This window comes from Pleurodeles waltl, chromosome 6, assembly GCF_031143425.1.
Source record: "Pleurodeles waltl isolate 20211129_DDA chromosome 6, aPleWal1.hap1.20221129, whole genome shotgun sequence".
NCBI classification, from domain to species: Eukaryota; Metazoa; Chordata; class Amphibia; order Caudata; family Salamandridae; genus Pleurodeles; species Pleurodeles waltl.
The window spans coordinates 251,051,678-251,074,151 of record NC_090445.1 but is presented as its reverse complement, the minus strand read 5'-3'; the positions used below and the strand labels follow the sequence as shown (position 1 = coordinate 251,074,151).

At 45.6% G+C, this 22,474-nt stretch overlaps 1 protein-coding gene across 5 annotated transcripts in view; it reads left to right on the top strand.

The window, feature by feature from the left end:
• KANSL1 (KAT8 regulatory NSL complex subunit 1) overlaps window positions 1–22,474 on the top strand; it is an 817,615-nt gene that overhangs the window by 588,339 nt on the left and 206,802 nt on the right. For 4 of the 5 annotated variants that reach the window (XM_069238046.1, XM_069238047.1, XM_069238049.1 and 1 more), the window contains 2 exons: window positions 5,282–5,433; window positions 18,937–19,058. In XM_069238046.1, the coding sequence (XP_069094147.1) occupies window positions 5,282–5,433; window positions 18,937–19,058 (274 nt within the window). The remainder of the gene's footprint in view (window positions 1–5,281; window positions 5,434–18,936; window positions 19,059–22,474) is intronic. The other variant, XM_069238048.1, reaches the window with a different exon arrangement.

Here is a 22,474-nt window from a genome sequence, read left to right as displayed (position 1 = left end):
GGTCCACCTTTTGAACCCATGCACTCCTGCGACATACAGTTCCTAACCTGGAAGGTGGCATTTCTCATCGCCATTACTTCCCTGAGAAGAGTAAGCGAGATTCAGGCGTTTACTATACAGGAACCTTTTATACAACTACACAAAAATAAAGTCGTCCTAAGGACCAATCCTAAATTTTTGCCAAAGGTTATTTCACCGTTCCATCTAAATCAAACAGTGGAACTTCCAGTGTTCTTTCCACAGCCAGATACCGTAGCTGAAAGGGCACTACATACATTAGATGTCAAAAGAGCATTAATGTATTACATTGACAGAACAAAAAACATCAGAAAGACTAAACAACTCTTTATTGCATTTCAAAAACCTCACGCAGGAAACCCAATTTCAAAACAAGGTATAGCCAGATGGATAGTTAAATGCATCCAAATCTGCTACCTTAAAGCTAAACGACAGCTGCCCATTACACCAAGGGCACACTCAACCAGAAAGAAAGGTGCTACCATGGCCTTTCTAGGAAACATCCCAATGCAAGAAATATGTAAGGCAGCCACATGGTCTACGCCTCACACATTCACCAAGCACTACTGTGTAGACGTGTTATCCGCACAACAAGCCACAGTAGGTCAAGCTGTATTAAGGACATTATTTCAGACTACTTCCACTCCTACAGGCTGATCCACCGCTTTTGGGGAAATAACTGCTTACTAGTCTATTGCAGAACATGCGTATCTACAGCGACAGATGCCATCGAACTGAAAATGTCACTTACCCAGTGTACATCTGTTCGTGGCATCAGTCGCAGTAGATTCGCATGTGCCCACCCGCCTCCTCGGGAGCCTGTAGCAGTTTGGAAGTTACCTTCAATTATTTATATATGTATCATCTCAACCTTAAATAGGTGCATACTTAGTCACTCCATTGCATGGGCACTATTACTACAATTCAACTCCTACCTCACCCTCTGTGGGGAAAAACAATCGAAGATGGAGTCGACGCCCATGCGCAATGGAGACAAAAGGAGGAGTCACTCGGTCCCGTGACTCGAAAGACTTCTTCGAAGAAAAACAACTTGTAACACTCCGGCCCAACACCAGATGGCGAGCTATTGCAGAACATGCGAATCTACTGCGACTGATGCCACGAACAGATGTACACTGGGTAAGTGACATTTTCATTCTATTGTGCTTCCTGGTGAAACATCTAAAGTGTATGTATCTGTATTCCTTCGTAACTCACGCTCAGAAATATATGAGTTTTCTATAAATGTTATTATTATTATGATTATTATTAACTATAATTGAGATAGAGGGTCTTCATGCTCGCACCCTCCACCCACGCTGGATACAATGTTTATCAACCATACTGCTGTCTATTCAGATTCAAGCATGTGAATTTATGAAAGATCCAATACTGGATAAGAAAACAAGTTACTTACCTGTAACTACAGTTATCCAGTATTGGTATCTTTCATAAATTCACATGCGACCCACCCGCCTCCCCTTTGATGCTCGCATTCCTCTCAGGTTTTAATTTTTCAGTCTCGTGCTGGAAAATCTGAGGAAGGGAGCTTCTCTGGAGAAGGTTCTAGAGGGTGATGGTGCCTGATTGGACAGCAGGCAGGTTTGGGTCCTTTCACAAAAGGACATGGATAGGCTATATGAGCAAGCTCTGACTCCATTATAGCCTATGGCAAAAAAAAAATATTATTTATTGCTATTTTATGTACCGTGGGACTCCCACTTCGACGGGGATGATTTAAGCATGTGAATTTATGAAAGATACCAATACTGGATAACTGTAGTTACAGGTAAGTAACTTGTTTTCTTCTGCCTGTTGTCAGTGTGTTTGACTGTATTCACTGGGATCCTGCTAACCAGAAGCCCAGTGATTATGCTCTCTCCCTTTCAACTTAGTTAATTGAACCACATACACTCCACATTTGGCATACTGGTGCCCCCATGTAAATCCCTAGTATTTGGTACCCAGGGCATTGGAGTACCAGGGGGATCCCCATGGGCTGCATGCAGCATGTATTATGCTACCCATGCGGGGCTCATGCAAAGTGTATCTGCGGGCCTGCCATTGCAGCCTGCGTGAAAGGGTGCATGCACCTTTTTCACTGCACCAGGTCACTGTAAGTAACCCCTATGGTAGGCCCTCCTTTCCCAGAGGGCAGGGTGCAAGTGTGTGTGTGTGTGTGTGCACCCCTGTATGAGCAGAGGTGCCCCCATGAACTCCAGCTCCATTTTCATGGACTTCGTGATTGCAGAGGCCATTTTACACGTAAACTGGACATAGGTCACCACCTAATAGGTCACCATAATTGTAACTCCGAACTTAGGCATGTTTGGCATCAAACATGTCACAGCCATACCCCAATACTGTTGCCAGTACTGCAAGTATGATTCCATGCTCTCTAGGGGCTCCTTAGAGGACCCCCAGCATTGCTCCTACCAGCCATCTGGGGCTTTCCAAGCAGCCCAAGCTGCTGCCACCCCTCGGACAGGTTTCTGCCCTCCTGCTTGATCAGCTCATGCCCAGGAAGGCAGAACAAAGGATTTCCTTTGGGAGAGAAGGGTAACTACCTTTCCCTTTAAAAATAGGTGTTACATGGCTTGGGAGGGGTAGCCTCCACAAGCTACTGGTATGCTTTGAAGGGCACATTTGGTCCCCTCCATGCATAAACCAGTCTACACCCCCATCACCTGCTCTGATGTGAAACTGGACAATGGAAAAGGGAGGCACCACTCCCCTGTCCATCACCACCTTAGGGCTAGTGCCCAGAGTTCCTCCAGAGGGTCCCTATGTTCTGCTATCTTGAATCCAAGGTGGACAGGAGCATCCGGGTTGCCCTGTCAGGCATTTGACGTCAGAGCCCCCTCCTTATAGGTGGTCACCTGGCAAGGTGACCAATCCCCCTTTCAGGGCTATTTAGGGTCTTCCTCTGGGGTGGGTCCTCGGATTCAGCTTGCAAGATTCCAGCAGGACTCTTTTGCTTCAACTTCTAACCACTGGAGCCGCGACTGGATCCTCCAGGAACAGATAATCTGCATCCACAATGAAGACTCTGCTTGCAACATTGTTTCCACGGCTCCTTCCTGTTTATGCAACATTTCCCCAGCTGTGGATTCTTTGAGGGTGGCAAGTGTTCTGTCTGCACGAGAAGGAAGAAAGAATCTCCCTTTGAGTGAATGAGTCACTCCCCTACATCTGCAGGCACCAACTGCAACGACGACTATCTGCGTGGATCTCCTCTCATCCTGAGCTGCCTGGCACCTGTATCATAGTTGGTGGTCCGGAGTAGTCCTCTTGGTCCTCTGTACCAGCTATCCAACTTTGGTGGAGGTAAGCTCTTGCCTTCTCACGCAGGACAGTACCCCTGTGCACTGTGTCTCTTCCAGCTACCAAGGCTTGTTGGAATCTCCTCCAAAGGATCGTCAGGCTCTGTGAAGCTCCCCCCCCCCCCCCCCCCCCCCCCCCCCCCCCCCTCTGTACCAGCTATCCAACTTTGGTGGAGGTAAGCTCTTGCCTTCTCACGCAGGACAGTACCCCTGTGCACTGTGTCTCTTCCAGCTACCAAGGCTTGTTGGAATCTCCTCCAAAGGATCGTCAGGCTCTGTGAAGCTCCCCCCCCCCCCCCCCCCATAGGTTGAGTCCTCATGGACCTTGCTGGCCCCCGGCAGTTCCAATTTTACCTCACCACAACTTTTGCCTGTGCCAAGGTTTCTCTGTGCCTTTTCCACACCACTGACTACTGCAAACATCCATCCTGTGTGGTATGTAGACTACATCCTCCAGGAACTCTTCTCTGGCTCCAGGGCTGCATTAAAAACAGTCTTCATCCTGCTGTCGGCAAACTCCTGCATCCACAGACTGGTGAGCAGTGGCTCCTGTCACCACCGGACTCTTCTGTGACTTCTGGACTTGGTCCCCTTCTTCCACAGGTCTTCCTCTTCAGGAAACCACCGCTGGTTTCTTCCAGTCTTGTCTGGGTGTTGCATTTTCTTCCTTTTAGCTGTTTTGGGTCCAGTAACTTACTCCTTTCTTCCTAGTCGCTGGGGGGCACTGTGGTACTTACCTTTGGGGATTCCTAGTTCCTCCAGCTCCCCTGTACACATCCCATTTACCTAGGAGGGGAGGGCCTGCATTTGCCTTCCTTTTTTTTTTTTTTTTGTGTATGGTTTGGGCTCCCCCTAGGGTCACTATTGCCTGTTCGCCAATTGCACATTTTTCTATCTTTTTTTCTGCCTATTTCTGATTACTAGTGTGCCTATCTAGTGTTTTACCTACCTCCTATTGGAGGATTGCCTTTCTAGCATGGTTTGGTAATTGTCACTAAAAGATCCTTTATTTTTGTAACACTGAGTTTACTTCCATATGTGTAAGTGCTTTGTGGCTACATTGGTATTGCATGAGCTTTGCATGTCTCCTAGATAAGCCCTGGCTGCTCATCCACAGATACCTCTAGAGAGTCTGGCTTCTAGACACTGCCTACACTACATTAATAGGGGATACCTGGACCTGGTAGAAGGTGTAAGTACCTTAGGTACCCACCACAAACCAGACCAGCTTCCTACATCATGTGTTTAGGACTTTAATTTTCCTATGATACAATTGCAATCTGTAGGACTAAAGGTCAATACAGTGTCTTTTGCCTGCTTGTGAAGAGTTGCACGTTCATGCAATGAGGCACATTAACTCAATGAAAATACCCTTGATGGAGACTTGGGGGTCACAAGAAATGTTCCCTTTTGGATCACTCAGTCTAGAGTGGCAACCATGTGTTAAGTATTATCTTGGCAATGTCTTCTGGCCATAGAATGAAACCAAAATTCCTTGACCACATGGAGTACGATAATTCTCACTCATTAAAGGTGTTAATAGACCTAGGGAGCCTTAAGAATGCAGCTTCTCAGAAAAATAAATGCAACTTGTTTAATGTTGAAAATCTGTTGCAGGTGTCCTCTTCATGTAATCTGATATGTACTAATTCCATGATCAGATAGTCTAGTAGTTAATTATCAATTAACAAACAGGATCTGCCTATTCAAATTTGTATCAGAATTGATATTGTTGAGAGTAAACGTTAAGGCACTACACAAAGAAAAATGAATTTTAGCAGTTAATTGGAAATTACATTTTACTGTATGGCAGTGGATGTCAGTGATGCGCAAACATGACTACTAGATAAGTCTGGCAACATTACAGAAGCCACTATGTAGCCCATTTATAGCACTTGATTTTCTAAATCTAAGCATTTTATATTTTTGTGGGTTTGCAGTGTCAAAGCATCACAGCGATGTTGGGACTCAGTGCTTCCTTTCGGCCAGTTCACACCCCTCCTCCCACAGTCCTCTTGTTCGACAGCACTCAACAGCTTCAGAAAATTCCCTTCAGGCAAACACTGGTGTGCAGAGTGCATACAGTATTTTGGTGAGTTATTTAAACTGTTCATTTTCTCACTCTTGTAAGCTTGAAAATGTTTGCACCTGGTTGTGTCTCGTGTGGGAAATGATATGAAATAGAACATGCTGTCAGACAGCTTGCCAATACCAAAAGTTGCATTTGTGGGTAACAAAGATTAATTTGCTGATGGTTGCCATGGTTTAATCTGCATTGTGTAAGCACATAAAAGCACACATTTTTACAAATAAATATTTTTACAGCACATGCCACAACAAGTCTCTTGACAGTAATGATTCATCGTATCTGATACACTTCTAGCCTCAGATTAGTTTTTGTTTGAATTATCTCCAGGCGTGAGACTGAATCTGGAAGTTAGTTGCGAGCAGTACCCCCTGCATGCCTGTAGGTGGTCGTATTAAACTCCACTTGGTGTCTATATAGGTGGCACACTAGCGCGCTGATGTCAGTTCTTTTTTTTTTCCTCTCATGCCAACACAGATCCGGAGAAGAGTTACCTTTTAGTCACTTTGTGACTGAACTTTTTTCAACTTTTTGTGGAAGTCTTTTTGAGGTTTTCCTCCTGGTGCGGCGGGGATGTTATTTCGGAAGGCCTGCTTCAAACCCTGCGGCGCCTGTGACTGCTCCGTCACTGACGGACTCACATTTTATATGGCTTTGTTGCCTCAAGTGCAACCGCAATCTGAAGGCCTATTCCAGTTGTTGCTCTATGACCCCAAATGCTTTGAGGGAGTGATTCTCCAAGGTCCTGCCGGATCGACGTGCTACACTGCGACGATCAAGATCCCATTTGAGAGGATGGTCCCTGGTGCAATCAAGGAATCCGAGATCCTTTGCACACTCAGTCATGCGGGTTGTTCAGGGATGTCCCACCACATGAAGTCATCTGAGACATCTTTGACTTCACCTTATCGTGTTGGGTGATGAGATGAGGGAGTGTCCACATCCATGGTAAAGCTGGCACCTGTGCAGTTTCTGCTCCTCCACGAGTTTCCTGGAGCTTGAGCGACCCCCGCCCAACTAAAATAATTTTATGAGGCCATTCACCTCATATTAGGATGGCGTGTTCCCTCTGATGCACCTTAGGAGCCCAAGGATTCAAGAGGTGTCCACAATGGATCCTCACCGGTGGCTCCAGCAGCAGCGCCAAGCAGGCTCCTCAGATCCTATTGTGGTTCCGGTCCGATGCCGATCGTTCCCACTTGACCTTCCCCAGCACTGATCCCGATGTCAATGCTCCTGGCATCCACTGGTGACGGTATCCCCTTTCTGATCTCCGACATGGAGCTGGAGGGGCATTATCTGCCATCATCTTCAGCACCAACTAGAGCCATGCCTTTTAGGCTCGTGCCTGAACCCTCTTCTTATGGGCTAGGATTCAGGAGTATTGGGAGGGGTCACTGGACCCTGAAGAATACCAGCCTTATGACACAATTGTGGACTCATTTGAGGATCTGGCTAAAGTCAGCTTACTGAACAGCTCCAGATACTGGTATGCTTTCTTTCCATACTGTGACTCTGGAGGAGGGACTGTCATTTGCAATAATGGTGAGTAGGGCAGCTGAGGTCCTGGACCTTAGCTTGCCTTCAGTGGTTGTCAAGACAAACATCTTAAAAGAAGGGCTTCAGCCGGTACAATCCACTCTCAGAACGTCTTCTCCTATTTAATAAAGCTATTAAAGATATTGTGCTTGGGATGTGGTCCAAGCCCAGCACAGGGGCTCCTATGCACAGGATGATTTGATCCTCACCCCCACCCCCAGAGACCCCTAGCTTCCTCACACAGCACCCTACACTGGAGAGCTTGGTGGTTCAAGCCTCTACCTCCCATGTAAATTCTGGCCATCACCTACTGCACCAATGGACAGGCAAACCAAGAGGCTGAACACTTAGGGAAAGATGATGTATTCTTCCACTAGTCTGGCACTGTGATCCATGAACACAGCATGCCTTTTGGGCCGCTGTTCCCAGGCTCTGTGGGATATGGCTGCGCAGTTGCTGCCAGCAGTTTCTGAGGAGGCCAGGACCTTACTCTACCATGCTGTTGCCAACGGGGGAGATGCAGCTAAGGTGACAAATAACTGAGGACTGGATACCATTGACTCTGAGACCTTTCATCAACAGTGGCCTTACAGCACCACACCTAATTGAGGAGAACTTTTTTGCGGATATCCAGATGTGTCTCATGGACATGCCCTTTGATGTCTCCTGTCTCTTTGTAGACAATGCGGATTCAGAGCCAGCAAGGCTACACCCAGGTCCATGAGCCTTTTCATGGCCCCTCGTCATCCTCAATCTGCCTTTCGTGGCCACGAAAGGGGCTTCCAGCTGCAAGTATTCCCTTCCATTCACCGCAGTAGGCAAGTGTAGGCGTACTCGCGACTGGAGAATATTTCAGATACACACGCCACTACGGTGGCGTTCTTCACAGACTCACATCCCAGATTTGGGTGTCATCCTCCAACACGATGTTTGATTGAAATACTAAAATGACGCACGAATAGGAGACTTACTGAATATAATAATTAAAATTAAGGATTGAGGGTAGATTAAACTTGCAGCCCTGATGAAGTCGATGGGGTGGTACCTGGACGAAACAGGTGTTGGCTGTGGGGTTTGAACATAATTATGGACATCGTGGACAAGATGATTGACAGATTTACTACTGATTGATTGGATTTGAACATCTATAAAAAAAAATAATACTTAGATTGTTGGAACTACGTTGGAGACTGCCACGCCTCTTCAATTTTGGATTACGTGTTACACCATCCAATGATACTTAAGTTTGGTGTTTGTCTTCCTCTAAAGAAAACTACAGAGACTATATAGAATACGTTTATATTCATTGAATTACTATTATAATATTCACTGAGTGCCTCCTATTTTGGATGCAAATTTTCTGTTTGTTTATCTTAGTTAAAGGGTTAGGGGTGTAGCCCCCCAGGAGTGCACCATGTGTGACACTGCGTCTGTTCTTTTACTTTCCTCAAGATCTCAGAGCGCCAGGTCTTTCCCTAAATCTGACACCCTTTGCGATTAGAGAATTTAAGTGTAGGAAAGTACCCTCTTTCTGTTTGGCATGGTTACCCCACTTTTTTGCCTGTTGCCAGTATGTTTTGAGTGAGTGCACTGTGATCCTGCTAACCAGGACCCCAGTGACTCTGCTCTCTCCCTTTACACTTGGTTGCTTAGACCACAAACACCCCACATTTGGCATACTGGTGACCCCTTATAAGGCCCCAGTATATGGTACCTAGGGCATTGGGGAAACCGGGGTTTCCCATGGGCTGCATCATGTATTATGCCACCCACGGGAACCCATGTAAAACGTCTGCAGGCCTGCGTGTAAATGTGCATGCACCCTTTTCACTTCGGGTCACTGCACCTGGTGACTAAGTCACCCCTATGGTAGGTCCTCCTAGCCCAGAGGGCAGAGTGCAGGTACCTGTGTGTGAGGGCACCCCTGCATGAGCAGAGGTGCCGCCATGAACTCCAGCTTTATTTTCCTGGACTTTGCGAGTGTGTGGATTCCATTTTACACGTGTTCTGGACATAGGTCGCTACCTATGTCCAGCTACATAATGGTAATCCTAACCTGGGCATATTTGGTATCAAACATGTCAGAATCCTACCCCAGTACTGATGCCAGTTTTGGTTGTATGATTCCATACGCTCTGGGGGCTCCTTAGAGAACACCCAGCATTGCTCCTACCAGCTTTCTGGGGTTTTCCGGGCAGCCCACGTTGCTGTCATCTGACGGCTTTCTGCCCTCCTGCTGCTTGACTAGCTCAAGCCCAGGAAGGCAGAACATAGGATTTCCTTTCGGAGAGGGGGTAATAACATATACCTTTAGAAATAGGTGTTATAGCTTGGGAGGGGTAGCCTCCCCAAGATACTGGTATGCTTTGAAGGGCACATTTTGTGCCCCCTTGCATAAACCAGTCTGCACCAGTTCAGTGACCTCCAGTCCCTGCTCTGGCACGAAACTGCACAATGGAAAGGGGCGTGACCAGCACCCCATCCCCCAGTCCCATCAGCACCCTAGGGGTGGTGCCAGGGCACCTCCAAATGGCCCCTTGATTCTGCCATCTTGAATCGAAGATGGTCGGAAGCCTCTGGGAGCATCTCAATGGCCAGGTCAAGCAGGTGACATAATAGTCCCCTCCTGATAGTTGGTCACCTGGCGAGGTGACCAATCCTCCCTTCAGAGCTATTTAGGGTCTTTCTTTGGGGTGGGTCCTCAGTTTCAGCTTGCAGGACTCCTCTGCAATCTCTGCTTCAACTTCTAATCACAGGAGCCGTGACTGGACCCTCCAGGAACCGACAATCTGCATCCATGAAGAAGACTCTGCAACATTGCTCCCTCCAGCTTATGCAACATTTTCCCGGCTGTACATCTTCTGAGGGCGGCAAGTGTTCTGTCTGCACAAGAAGGAAGAAGGAATCTCCCTTGGAGTGAAGGATCACTCCCCTGCATCTGCAGGCGCCAACTGCAACGACAACTGGCTGCGTGAATCTCCTGGACCTCCCGTGGTTCCTGCATCACGGTTGGTGGTCTGGAGTAGTCCTCTTGGTCCTCTGTACCATCTATCCAACTTTGGTGGAGGTAAACTCTTGCCTTCTCACGCAGGACAGTACCCCCGTGCACCATGTCTCTTCAAGCTTCCAAGGGTTGTTGGCATCTCCTCCAAGGAATCTTCAGGCTCTGTGCAGCCCCAGCACTCCTTCCTTTGACACACAGACCTCAGCGTGCTTCTCCTGTGATGTGGGGCCTCTCCTCAGGTGTGGTTTTTGGGCCTTTCTGTGACTCCCGGGCTCCTTGCTTTTGGGGGCTGCCTTATCATCTTCGGACTCTCTACACTGCTGAGGGTCGCCTGGGACTCTCCCGTGGGTTGAGTCCCTCTGGACCTTGCTGGTCCCCTGGTCCCCAGCAGCTCCACTTTTCCACCAACCGTGACCTTTGCCAAGGCTGGTTGGTGGTTTTTCTACACCACAGATTGACTGCAATCCTTCATCCAGCGTGGGACGTCGACCTCATCACCCAGGAACTCTTCATCTGCTCCAGTGCTGCATTGCTGACTTGTCTTCGTCTCACTGTCGACCAACTCCTGTATCCAGACTGGTGGGTTGTGGCTTGTGCCACCACCGGACACTCCAACGTGAACTGGACTTGGTACCCTTCTTTTCCAGGGCTTCCTCTTCTAGGATCCACCTTTGGTTTCTTGCATTCCTGTCTAGGTCTTGCAGTATCCTTCTCTGAAGACGTGGGTTGGTTTGGGTAGAGCCAGTAACTTACCTCTTTCCACCTGGTCGATGGGAGGCACTCTAGTACTTTTGGGGTTTCCTAGTACCTCCAGCTCCCCTCTACCGGTTCCACTTTCTTGGGTGGAGACTCGACATTTGCATTCCATTTGTTTAGTATATGGTTTGTTCTCCCCCCTAGGCCTTCAGTATTGCCTATTGCTTTTCACTGTTTTCAGTTGATTTTTATGGCAATTTCTGATTGCTTTTGTACATACAATAGTGTTTACTTACCTCCTATTGGAGAGTTGACTATCTAGTATTTTAGTGTTTGATGGCATGTGTTGCTGCAGATACACATGCTTTTCACAAGTGTGCCATCTAGTGGTGGGCTCGGAGTGTTAAAAGTTGTTTTTCTTCGAAGCTTTTTCGAGTCACGAGATCGAGTGGTGACTCCTCTTGCGCATGGGCATTGAGTCCTTTGTTAGATTGTTTTCTTTCCGCCTTCGGGTTCAGACTTGTTTGCTCTTGCTCTGGCAGATCTCAGTTTGGACCTAACTGAACTTCTCTGGTTTTCTCTAAACATCTGTATCATTTTTTGATCGCGTTTTCTCACTTATATGCAATCCGATTGTATCGTCCGGGTCGATTAAACACACTTTCGGGTGACCGCGCCCTTCTTGGGCCTACTTCGACTTGTGGTTGTCGAATGATGTCAGGCTGATGGATTGGACTCCGTTTTGCTTTTGCCCTTGGTGTCACGCCAAGTTCCCACACACTGACCAACACTGGTGTGCAACATCTGCCTCTCTCTCGATCACAAGGAGGAAAGCTTTGAAGCGTGTCAATCCTTCCAATCCAAGAAAACTCTGGGATCGAAGAGCGCTTCGGTTAGAGATGGCATCAAAGCCGAAACACCCATCTTCCACCTTGGAGCCAAAACATCCATCATCCATTTTGAAGCAGAAAAAAACTACCATCCATTTCAGAGCCAATATTCTCGGCCTGATTAAAACATTTGGTCTCCAAACTTTCGGAGCTAAAACCTGTGGGAGGGAAATATGCTCCAACTACAGAGGAATCTTCAGAAATCAGGCCCATACTTGAAGTGATGGATACTAAGCAGCTCAAAATCCAAATCCATAAAGATACTGGAAGGATTATTGCTTTGCCTCCTACAGCAAAAAAGGAAATTCTCTTTCTAAGAGACTTTAGAAGCTGGATCTCAACCTGCAAAAATATTCGAGCACAAGGAGAAACCAAAGGCAGTACATAGTCTTTCACCACTACATTCTCCTTTGCTTCCTGCTTCTCCACCACCTAATACTCCACCACCTTCACCTGCAGTTTTCTCCTCAATCCCCCGTTTCTTCACATGGGGATGAGTTGGGTAACACTCCTTACAATGTAGACCCATGGGATTTGTATGACCCAGACCCTATTCCATCTTATGATCCTGATTTAATCCCCATTAGGCCATCTCCACCTGAAGACACCACTGCCTATAATCAGGTCATTGCTAGGGCAGCTGCATGTCGCAATGTGCAGTTGCATTCAGATCCCGTAGAGGATGATGTTTTTATTTAACACACTATCCTCTGCGCACAAGGAGTATCAATGCCTACCAATGCTACCAGGCATGCTTAAATATGCAGATGACATTTTTAAGGAGCCAGTAAAGGCTAGGGTTATAACATCAAGGGTGGGCACAAAATACAAAGCTGCACCTTCAGATCCCCACACTATCACACAACAATTGCTACCTTACTCTACTGTTTTTAGTGCTGCCAAGAAAAGGGCAAATAGTCAGTCCATTGTGGTGCTCCTCCCCCAGATAAAGAAAGCCGCAAGTTTAATGCAGCAGGGAAAAGAGTAGCAACTCAAGCTGCTAATCTCTGGAGAATTCAACTCTCTGGCTGTTTTAGCCAGATGTGATAGAGCTCATAGAGATGAGATGGAAGAGTTCTTACAATACCTTCCACAAGAACACCAAAAAAGGGCACAGCAGATAGTTACATAGGGCCAGGCTAGCTTCAACAACCAAATTACATCCGCAGCAGACACCGCAGCAGAGGGCATTTAACACTAGTGTGGTCATCGGAAGGCATGGATGGTTGCGAACTTCAGCACTTATTTGGCCCAGAGGTGGATACCACCATAGAAAAATTGAAAAAAGAATCAGACAGCTAAGGCTATGGGTGCCCTTTGTACTACACCTGCTCGGGGTAAGCCCCAGTTCAGAGGTGGTGTTAAACCATCTACATCAGAGCCCTCTACATCCCAGCAAAAGCAGGGACAAGAATATTACACCAGAGGTTTTTTCAGAGGATCCTACAAGGGAAAAAAATGTAGATGTAGCGGTAGTCTACCACCACAAGAGGTGCCTGCACCTCAACTAGACAGTGACTTTGTGCACATCCCTACAAATTATACATCTTATGTGGGAGGAAGACTGCAAACTTTCTACCAACAATGGCACAACATTACATCAGATCAATGGGTGCTGTCAGTTATCCAAAATGGGTATTGCCTAGAACTCATCTCTGCTCCACCAGACATTTCCCCCGCTCACACAGGCTTTCTCTAGAACACCTCAATTTGTTAAAACAAGAAGTACAATCACTTCTACTCAAAAGTGCAATAGAGATGGTACTAATACCTCAACAAGGGACAGGAGTATATAGTCTCTATACTTCCTTTTATCAAAAAAGGATGGTACACTCAGACCAATCCTGGATCTCAGACCCCTCAGTCATACATTCTCTCAGTTCCACATGGTCACAGGATGTCATTCCCCTACTACAAGAACAGGACTAGAAAACCGCATTAGATCTAACAGATGCTTTTTTCCACATTCCCATACATCCAGCACATCGCAATACCTAAGATTTGTGATACAGGCAAGCACTACCAGTTCAGAGTGCTACCCTTCGTGGTAACAGCTCCAAGGGTATTCACCAAATGCCTAGCACTGGTTGCAGCATAACTCAGAAAGCATCCTATATGTGTCTGGGAGCAGTTCTCAACACTCAGTCATCAGCATTAGCGGACTTGAACCCACAAAGAATTTAAGCTTTCCACAATCTCATATCTCAGCTACAATACAATCACACTTGCACAGTAAGGTTTAATATGAAATTGTTGGACATGATGGCATTGTGCATAGCAATAGTACCCAATGCACATCTTTAGGAAGTTGGCTTTGTAAATATCTCAAAGTGAGAGAGTGCACATAGTCCAAGGGTTTACCTTAGAGGTTAATAGCGGCAAAAAGAGATAATACTAATGCTCTATTTTGTGGTAGTGTGGTCGAGCAGTAGGCTTATCAAAGGAGTAGTGTTAAGCATTTGTTGTACATACACACAGGCAATAAATGAGGAACACACACTCAGAGACAATTCCAGGCCAATAGGTTTTGTTATAGAAAAATATATTTTCCTAGTTTATTTTAAGAACCACAGGTTCAGGATTTACAAGTAATACTTCAAATGGAAGGTATTTCAGGTAGGTACTTTAGGAACTTTGAATTAGCAAAATAGCATATACAGTTTTCACATAAATGACATATAGCTATTTTAAAACTAGACAGTGCAATTTTCCACAGTTCCTGGGGGGAGGTAAGTGTTTGTTAGTTTTTGCAGGTAAGTAAACCACCTACGGGGTTCAAGTTTGGGTCCAAGGTAGCCCACCGTTGGGGGTTCAGGGCAACCCCAAAGTTACCACACCAGCAGCTCAGGGCCGGTCAGGTGCAGAGGTCAAAGTGGTGCCCAAAACGCATAGGCTTCAATGGAGAAGGGGGTGCCCCGCTTCCAGTCTGCCAGCAGGTAAGTACCCGCGTCTTCGGAGGGCAGACCAGGGGGGTTTTGTAGGGCACCGGGGGGGGGACACAAGTCAGCACAGAAAGTACACCCTCAGCGGCACGGGGCGGCCGGGTGCAGTGTGCAAACAAGTGTCGGGTTTGCCATAGAAATCAATGGGAGACCAAGGGGTCTCTTCACCGATGCAGGCAAGGGGGGGGGGGGCTCCTAGGGGTAGCCACAACTTGGGCAAGGGAGAGGGCCACCTGGGGGTCACTCCTGCACTGGAGGTCGGATCCTTCAGGTCCTGGGGGCTGCGGGTCCAGTGTCTTTACCAGGCGTCGGGTCTTTGAAGCAGGCAGTCGCGGTCAGGGGGAGCCTCGGGATTCCCTCTGCAGGCGTCGCTGTGGGGGCTCAGGGGGGTCAACTCTGGCTACTCACGGTCTCGTAGTCGCCGGGGAGTCCTCCCTGTGGTGTTTGTTCTCCACAAGTCGAGCCGGGGGTGTCGGGTGCAGAGTGCAAAGTCTCACGCTTCCGGCGGGAAACGTTCTGTTGTTTCAAAGTTGCTTCTTTGTTGCAAAGTTGCAGTCTTTGGTGAACAGAGTCGCTGTCCTCGGGAGTTCTTGGTCCTTATAGATGCAGGGTAGTCCTCTGAGGCTTCAGAGGTTGTTGGACCCTGGGAACGCGTCGCTGGAGCAGTGTCTTTAGAAGGGGGGAGACAGGCCGGTAGAGCTGGGCCCAAAGCAGTTGGTGTCTTCGTCTTCTCTGCAGGTTTTTCAGTTCAGCAGTCCTCTTCTTCTTAGGTTGCAGGAATCTAGTTTCCTAGGTTCTGGGGAGCCCCTAAATACTGAATTTAGGGGTGTGTTTAGGTCTGGGAGGGCAGTAGCCAATGGCTACCGTCCTTGAGGGTGGCTACACCCTCTTTGTGCCTCCTCCCTGAGGGGAGGGGGGCACATCCCTATTCCTATTGGGGGAATCCTCCAAAATCAAGATGGAGGATTTCTAAAGGCAGGGGTCACCTCAGCTCAGGACACCTTAGGGGCTGTCCTGACTGGTGGGTGACTCCTCCTTGTTTTTCTCATTATCTCCTCTGGACTTGCCGCCAAAAGTGGGGGCTGTGTGCAGGGGGCGGGCATCTCCACTAGCTGGAGTTCCCTGGGGCATTGTAACACGAAGCCTGAGCCTTTGAAGCTCACTGCTAGGTGTTACAGTTCCTGCAGGGGGGAGGTGTGAAGCACCTCACCCAGAGCAGGCTTTTGTTTCTGTCCTCAGAGAGCACAAAGGCCCTCACCACATGGGGTCAGAAACTCATCTCTCAGCAGCAGGCTGGCACAGACCAGTCAGTCCTTGTAAGGAAATGCCTCCTTGGCATGGTTACCCCCTGACTTTTTGCCTTTGCTGATGCTAAGTTTTGATTTGAAAGTGTGCTGAGGCCTGCTAACCAGGCCCCAGCACCAGTGTTCTTTCCCTAACCTGTACCTTTGTTTCCACAATTGGCACACCCTGGCATCCAGGTAAGTCCCTTGTAACTGGTACCCCTGGTACCAAGGGCCCTGATGCCAGGAAAGGTCTCTAAGGGCTGCAGCATGTCTTATGCCACCCTAGGGACCCCTCACTCAGCACAGACACACTGCTTGCCAGCGTTGTGTGTGCTAGTGGGGATAAAAAGACTAAGTCGACATGGCACTCCCCTCAGGGTGCCATGCCAACCTCACACTGCCTATGAAGTATAGAGAAGTCACCCCTCTAGCAGGCCTTACAGCCCTAAGGCAGGGTGCACTAAGTGGCTCGTATCTGTTCTGCTTCAGATCAGATTTGGGTTCTTAATCTTTAGCCTCTTTCAATTCCACCATCTTGACAGAATACAGATAGCTGTGTGTAAGCAGCAGATTGCCCCAGAAGGGGTCAGTTGATCGTATTTGCTGGGTAAAACACTGCATGTAAACAATGGTATTGTGTCCCCAAAAGATAGCTATATCAATTAGGTGCTTGCACTGATATGTGAGTGCCGCACAAGACTGTATGTTAGGTGCTATAATCAGGCTTGCAGTTAAGCCGTGATCAGCCGGCCTACAGCACTGCTTAGAACCAGACAGACTTAGTGTTAGAAAGCACCACCTTAAAACGACTCAATTTTGCAGTAAAGTAGTGTAGCCAAACATGAGACAACTTCTAGAGTAGATACACCTCTACACAGATGTATTACTTTGCAGTTACTCAGTAAATGTTTTGTAGCACAGGGAAGAGTTTTAGATTACAGTATACACAGATTAGCCACACTTGCAGTGATCACAGAAGGTATGGTAGAGCGTCTCCGAAGCTTTTTGCAGCACTTACCACATTTAAGCATCCTAACATGAACCTTGATGCCCTATAGTCGGTACCTTATGCAGGGGTTCATAATGATTTGGACTATGGCACCAAAGTCACACGAGGGAGAGTAATCAAGAAATTTAGGGAAGCACGTGGAGTGGCTTTACTGTTGGTGGGTCTTATCATAATGCGTCTATGATCAAACTGTAGTGACTGGTGATAGAGCCCACGTTAATGGACGCACTACGAGAGCACCATGGGAAGCGGGTGGGGCTAGATGACAGTTGGTTGTTTCTTGCAACCCTTAAAATTTGCCACACTGGATCTCAGACGGTGCCATGACCCTTAATGGCTTTCAAAGCTCCGTGCTGCTTGGTAGGTGAGTCCCTTTGTCACCACCAAATGTTCTCTCATCCGATATACCTCCAGTTATTTGCACAGCTCCACTGTGTCACTGTGCAGTCACCCATGTGAAAAATCGTGGGTGTGAGGGTAGGAGCATAGAGAGAAGTGATTGATGCCATTTTGTGAACCCACGCTGTTCAGTAGATCATAATTTTATGTGGTCCCATTCATTACCATATGGCGGGGGGCCGAAGCATGCTCCCGTTTTTCACCGTGGTATCATATGCATGATACAGGAATGGTGAAATGATCTTGTTTGCTTCCAGGAAAACACTGAGATGTGATGGAGGTGTCAGAGCTCATGAGCTGCCATTTTTCTTGCACCCACACCGCAGCACCCCTTGTTTTTTTAGAAAAACCTTTTCTAAGAGTGTGATTCTGCTCTTCTTCAGTGGTAGGTTTACTTTCCCTAAGTTCTGCAGCCTTCAGTCTGTCATTGCCCTAGATGTGTTATGTCCTACAGATTTGAAACATTGCGTCTTTGTCAGGCAGGCACCTAGAGCACAGCATGGCCATAGGGATCAGTGCGAAATAGAGTTCTAGCATATAGCGGCTACAGTTACATAAGCTTCAGTGTACTATTTGCTTTTCTGATTCCAGAGTGGTCTTACCAGTGAGATATTCCATTTATTTGGTTACATGCGATTGTGTAAACTGCTTAATCTCTTAGAATAAGCCTTGACAGTTTGTCTTGCTATTCTAAGAGGGAGTTAGTGCTAAAAGTGAGTACTTGGGCTTTTCAGATTAAATGCAAGAGTATTGTGGTCATGCAACACTGGTGGCGAACAACCTTATTTCATTGGAGTAGGGCAAAGCAAGCTCCCTGGTCACTGCCACTGAGTCTCACTATATAGCCTCACAGTATACATCTAGTGTTAAGGAACGGAGCTGATACTAGGAAGACCTACAGTGAAGTTTGAAAAAGGATTCAAAACTGCTTCAGTTTTGTACTCACATTTTTAATACATGTTACGTTATGAACATCATGTGAATCTTTATAAGAATCATGTTTCTAAAGCAGTTACCTCTGACTATGTAGCTTGAGGTGGTCAAAATCCACACACATTCAGTCTGGACTCTTCCTGCGAACAAAATAATGACGATGCGCAGAAAACACACACGTATGTAATGGTATAAAATCAAGTCTGAATTTGGCACTAAGTGCAAAAAGATGCATGGCGGCATCTCATTTACAAAATTATGAAAACACATTTGAGCACATAAATAATTTTCCCTTAATTATAGTTCTGGTTTTCTAGTTATGTCTCACCAGTGAAATGGTATTTTGTAGCGTTGTTTTCTCACATACAACTGCCTCTGATGGCTCGTATTGAAACGGACTCAAGTGACATGGTTTAAAAATAAGTGAGTGCGTTACATTTAGCAAACAGCATTTTCCACAGTGTGCTGAAGTGTTGATGTGCTATATAGGTTGTCCTCAAAAATGCCCTGCATAGAGATGAAAACATGTATTAATTGTGGTTTGTTACTTGTGTTATCAAGTATTTGTGACCTCTGCATGACCAAAGAGGGTACCTGAAACGCTACTCCGGTAAACCTGCCACTCCCACTTATAGAAACTGTCATAAAGTAACCTAGGCCAGTGTTGTTCTATTGATGTAACGTTTTGTCTGCACGTGTTACTACTTTACCCTAGATTCTTTAACCTGTCAATGTTGATGGTGCTACTGGTTGTTTTAGTATTCTTTATAAAGCATCAGTTTCACAAGTTGTCAATCTTTTGTATTTCCAGCAGGCAATGAGGAGACGGCGGCCAGAATGTTCCTTCGATATTAATAACATTGTCATCCCTATGTCTGTTGCTGCCACTACTCGTGTGGAGAAGCTGCAGTATAAGGAGATTCTCACCCCGAGGTACTGTTTTGCTCAGTCATTGACTACAAATACTAATATATAATATTTGTTTTCAAAAACATTTCATCAGCTAAGCCGTTTTAGAAATACAAGTGAATTTCACTTGTTCTGGTAGGACTTTCGTAATACCGAATATTGAACTTGAGTGGCAAACAACATTTGGAATAATTTAAAAAAGCCTGCTAATAGCGCCTGTTCACCCTGTCAATATCCTGGTCCAAGACATACTATATTGTTCTATTGACTATTTGATTACAGCATAGAGTACTATGTCACACAGGTTTCATTGATAGATTGAATTGATATTTGACCTTGGATGTTGTATGTTTAACAGCATCCATACGCTTTGTTATAGCTTTCTCAGGACAGTAATTCTTAATTGCTTTATATAGCAACTTTAAGGCATGTAAGTACAACCAAGTTCATCCGTTCTCCTTTTCCCCTCCACAATCTCAAGGGCTTCCACTGCAGATTAATCCATCCATAGCTCATCACTTCTTTAATAGGTATACTATTTCCATACGTTTTTTCTTATTTTACTTCTGTGCTGCTTACTATTCACAACGCAAACTCGTTTGCAGAGTAATGCTTACCTTTTCATAAGGCTTTTCTTTTAAGCATTTGTATGCTTACTTGCTGGTCTCTCCTTAACTGGAGTAACGTGTGTTTTTTTAAGCTGTGAACTATAAGTATTTTATTAGACATTCTCTAGATTACCTTCAAACTTTGTCAAGGGTATGAGGAGTTACAGATAATGACAGCAGTAACAAAACTCACCTTATTAGCAGGTCCTCTGTCTCCTTTGGTACCCCAGCTTTCAGTGATAGATTTTCATATTGCTTAGTAACTTTTAAACAGTCCAACTTGAGACATAAGGTCTTTAAGACAGGGTCTTTCATTCTTCAGTATTTCTCAGGATTTAAGTCCCAAACCGCAACCATTGTCCATCTGTTACCACTTCCGAGCTCACCTTCCACCCAGCAGTTTTAAATCCTGCCATATTTCTGCACTGCCGGATCTTTTTGTTGGAACCAAATGCGTCCCTCACCTACCAGGAATTCTCTTGCATCACTTAGGAGTGTACTGAAGTACCAGTTTAGTTGGCATGATTTCTTTCCCCTATAAACAATCTTGATTTACTATCACACCTATTTTGATGTCAAGTGTGTTGCCCATTTCCCTTTTTTATTACCAGAAGCTATTCAGAGAGCAGTCTACAAGTTATAGATTGAACGTTGTATTATGCCACGTGTCACAAAATTGGAACACCACCCTGTAATATAGCTCATCTGAAATAAGTTACCTGTTAGTGTCTTGATAGGTCTTGGGTTGGTATGCCAAGTATAAACAACTGAAGTATATCCTTTTAGGTTGGGACATTGCTGATGTAGGTATCAAATTCTGTTGGACGGCAACCATGCATTAAGCTTTTTCCTTATATTTTCCGTAGCGCTTAAATGATGTTGCTCCTTCCGCTTTTCATACAGGGATGGCAAATTAGGCTCTCTGCAAGCAGTGTACGTCTTAGAGCTTTAGTTTATTTGTAAGCCCATGTAATGAATGCAAAGTCTCGTCTTTTGCCACCTATGCCCGTGAAACCATCCTCCTTTGGTGGTCCTTCAAGCGTACTAGCGCATGCCACAGTGAATTCTGTCAAAAATCCGGGTCTGAAAGTTGCAATGTTTGCATCCCAAAAATGTTGTCAAGCAAACAGAAGAAATCTGTGTCTAAACCACATGAACCAATTTAGTGATATAACTTTAAGAAAGTGTGAGGGACTTCAGCTCATCAGCTGTTTATGATGTACTTACTATTGCCAAACTTTGATTGGCCAGCAGTGTCTTGAGCCACAATGCAGTGATGGCAAGTGACTAGTAGTGGTATGGAAGCTTACTAACTATGGACACAGCAGCTGCTCTCCAGACATGAAATAGTGAGAGTCTGTAGAGAAAGTTATAGATGTATTTCTAATTTTCTTTAGGGATTCCTGCACGTTTTGTGACATGACTGTTTTTGATATCCTATGAAAACTTAGGAGCCTTCCTTTACAAAGACAGAAGAGGGTTTTGTACAAACATGACATATGAGGATTATGGTTTGAGGGAAAGTGGGTGTGAAAAACAAATGTAATTAACCTGTTCAAAAAAAGTTACATTTTTTCATATTTTGGTGTTAACTTATAATAATTACAATTGAAACTTGGGTCTCCAATACTATGTTTGGGTAGACAAAAACAGCGGCTTCAGCCAGCTGCCCATACCATTATTAATTAATTTAATAAAGGTGGTGGGTTTAACAAGATGGTCGTGTTCAGGCATACCAGCTGTTGTCTGTTCTACACCAGGGTATCTAGATATTATATTGAAGACATCTTCATACAGTTAATGTCAAAGGACTAGTCTAAGCGAAGGTCTTTCAATTCCTTCTCAGACTGTAAGTTGCTACCTGTACATAATGGAGTTCAGGCACTGTCGGCTGTTAGTTTGATTTTGTCAGCGTTTTTGCCCCATGTTATAACTGCAGGTTTTCAAGTACTGTTCCTCCAGTTCTGTGAAAATTCACAAACTGACACAGTTCACAGGTGTTGCTAATGAGGCAGTAGTACATACTGTTTGGTGTTAACATTTCACAGTCTCTGAAGGTGGTTTATCATGCATTGCCATATTCCTTTCACACCTGTTAGCACTCTGTGCTATTTGTGTCTGGTTTGTCTAGCATACCAACCAATTTCTGTCAAGATTGCTAGAGCCGGATGAAAAACTGTCCAGTAAAGGTCCTAGAAATGGAATATGCCAAGATTAATGAACCTCCTCACTAAATCTGACCACATTATTAATATTGGTTGCTTCAGAGTCAAATCAAAGCTTGTTGACTGATTCAAATTGCTTTGTGGTCGGAAAGGATGCACTGCAGGACATTGTATACTAATCCCTACAATTGATTGAAAATATAGAGTTTCAGTCTTCACCAGTGCATCAGAAAGTCTCTTCTGAGTGGAAGATGCCAACATAGTGTTCAACAAAGGTGATGTTTGTAATTGTAGGGAAAGTGTAGCAAGGGAAATTCAGCTACTAGACATAACATCTTGGGACTATTTAAACATAACACATTTCTAGCTTGTTCAGTTGATTGTGAAAATTGGTGAATGGCCCAAATGATTAAAAAAAACATCCCTGGTATGGCTTTTGACAAGTAGTGTCTCCCTGTATGTATATGGTACTTCTGTGATGTGAACTTAGCCAAAAGGTAGTGGAGCGCTCTACAGCCAAAGACCTGCATAAAGACAACAAGTGAGCTGAATCTTCAGCTTTTTCCTAAGACGTCTGCCTTGTGTGTTTTATTTTGTATTCTTCTTAGTCTGCAGACTGATGTGGTCCTGGCTGCAAGTGTACCAAAAACCACCTGAGATGAACTTG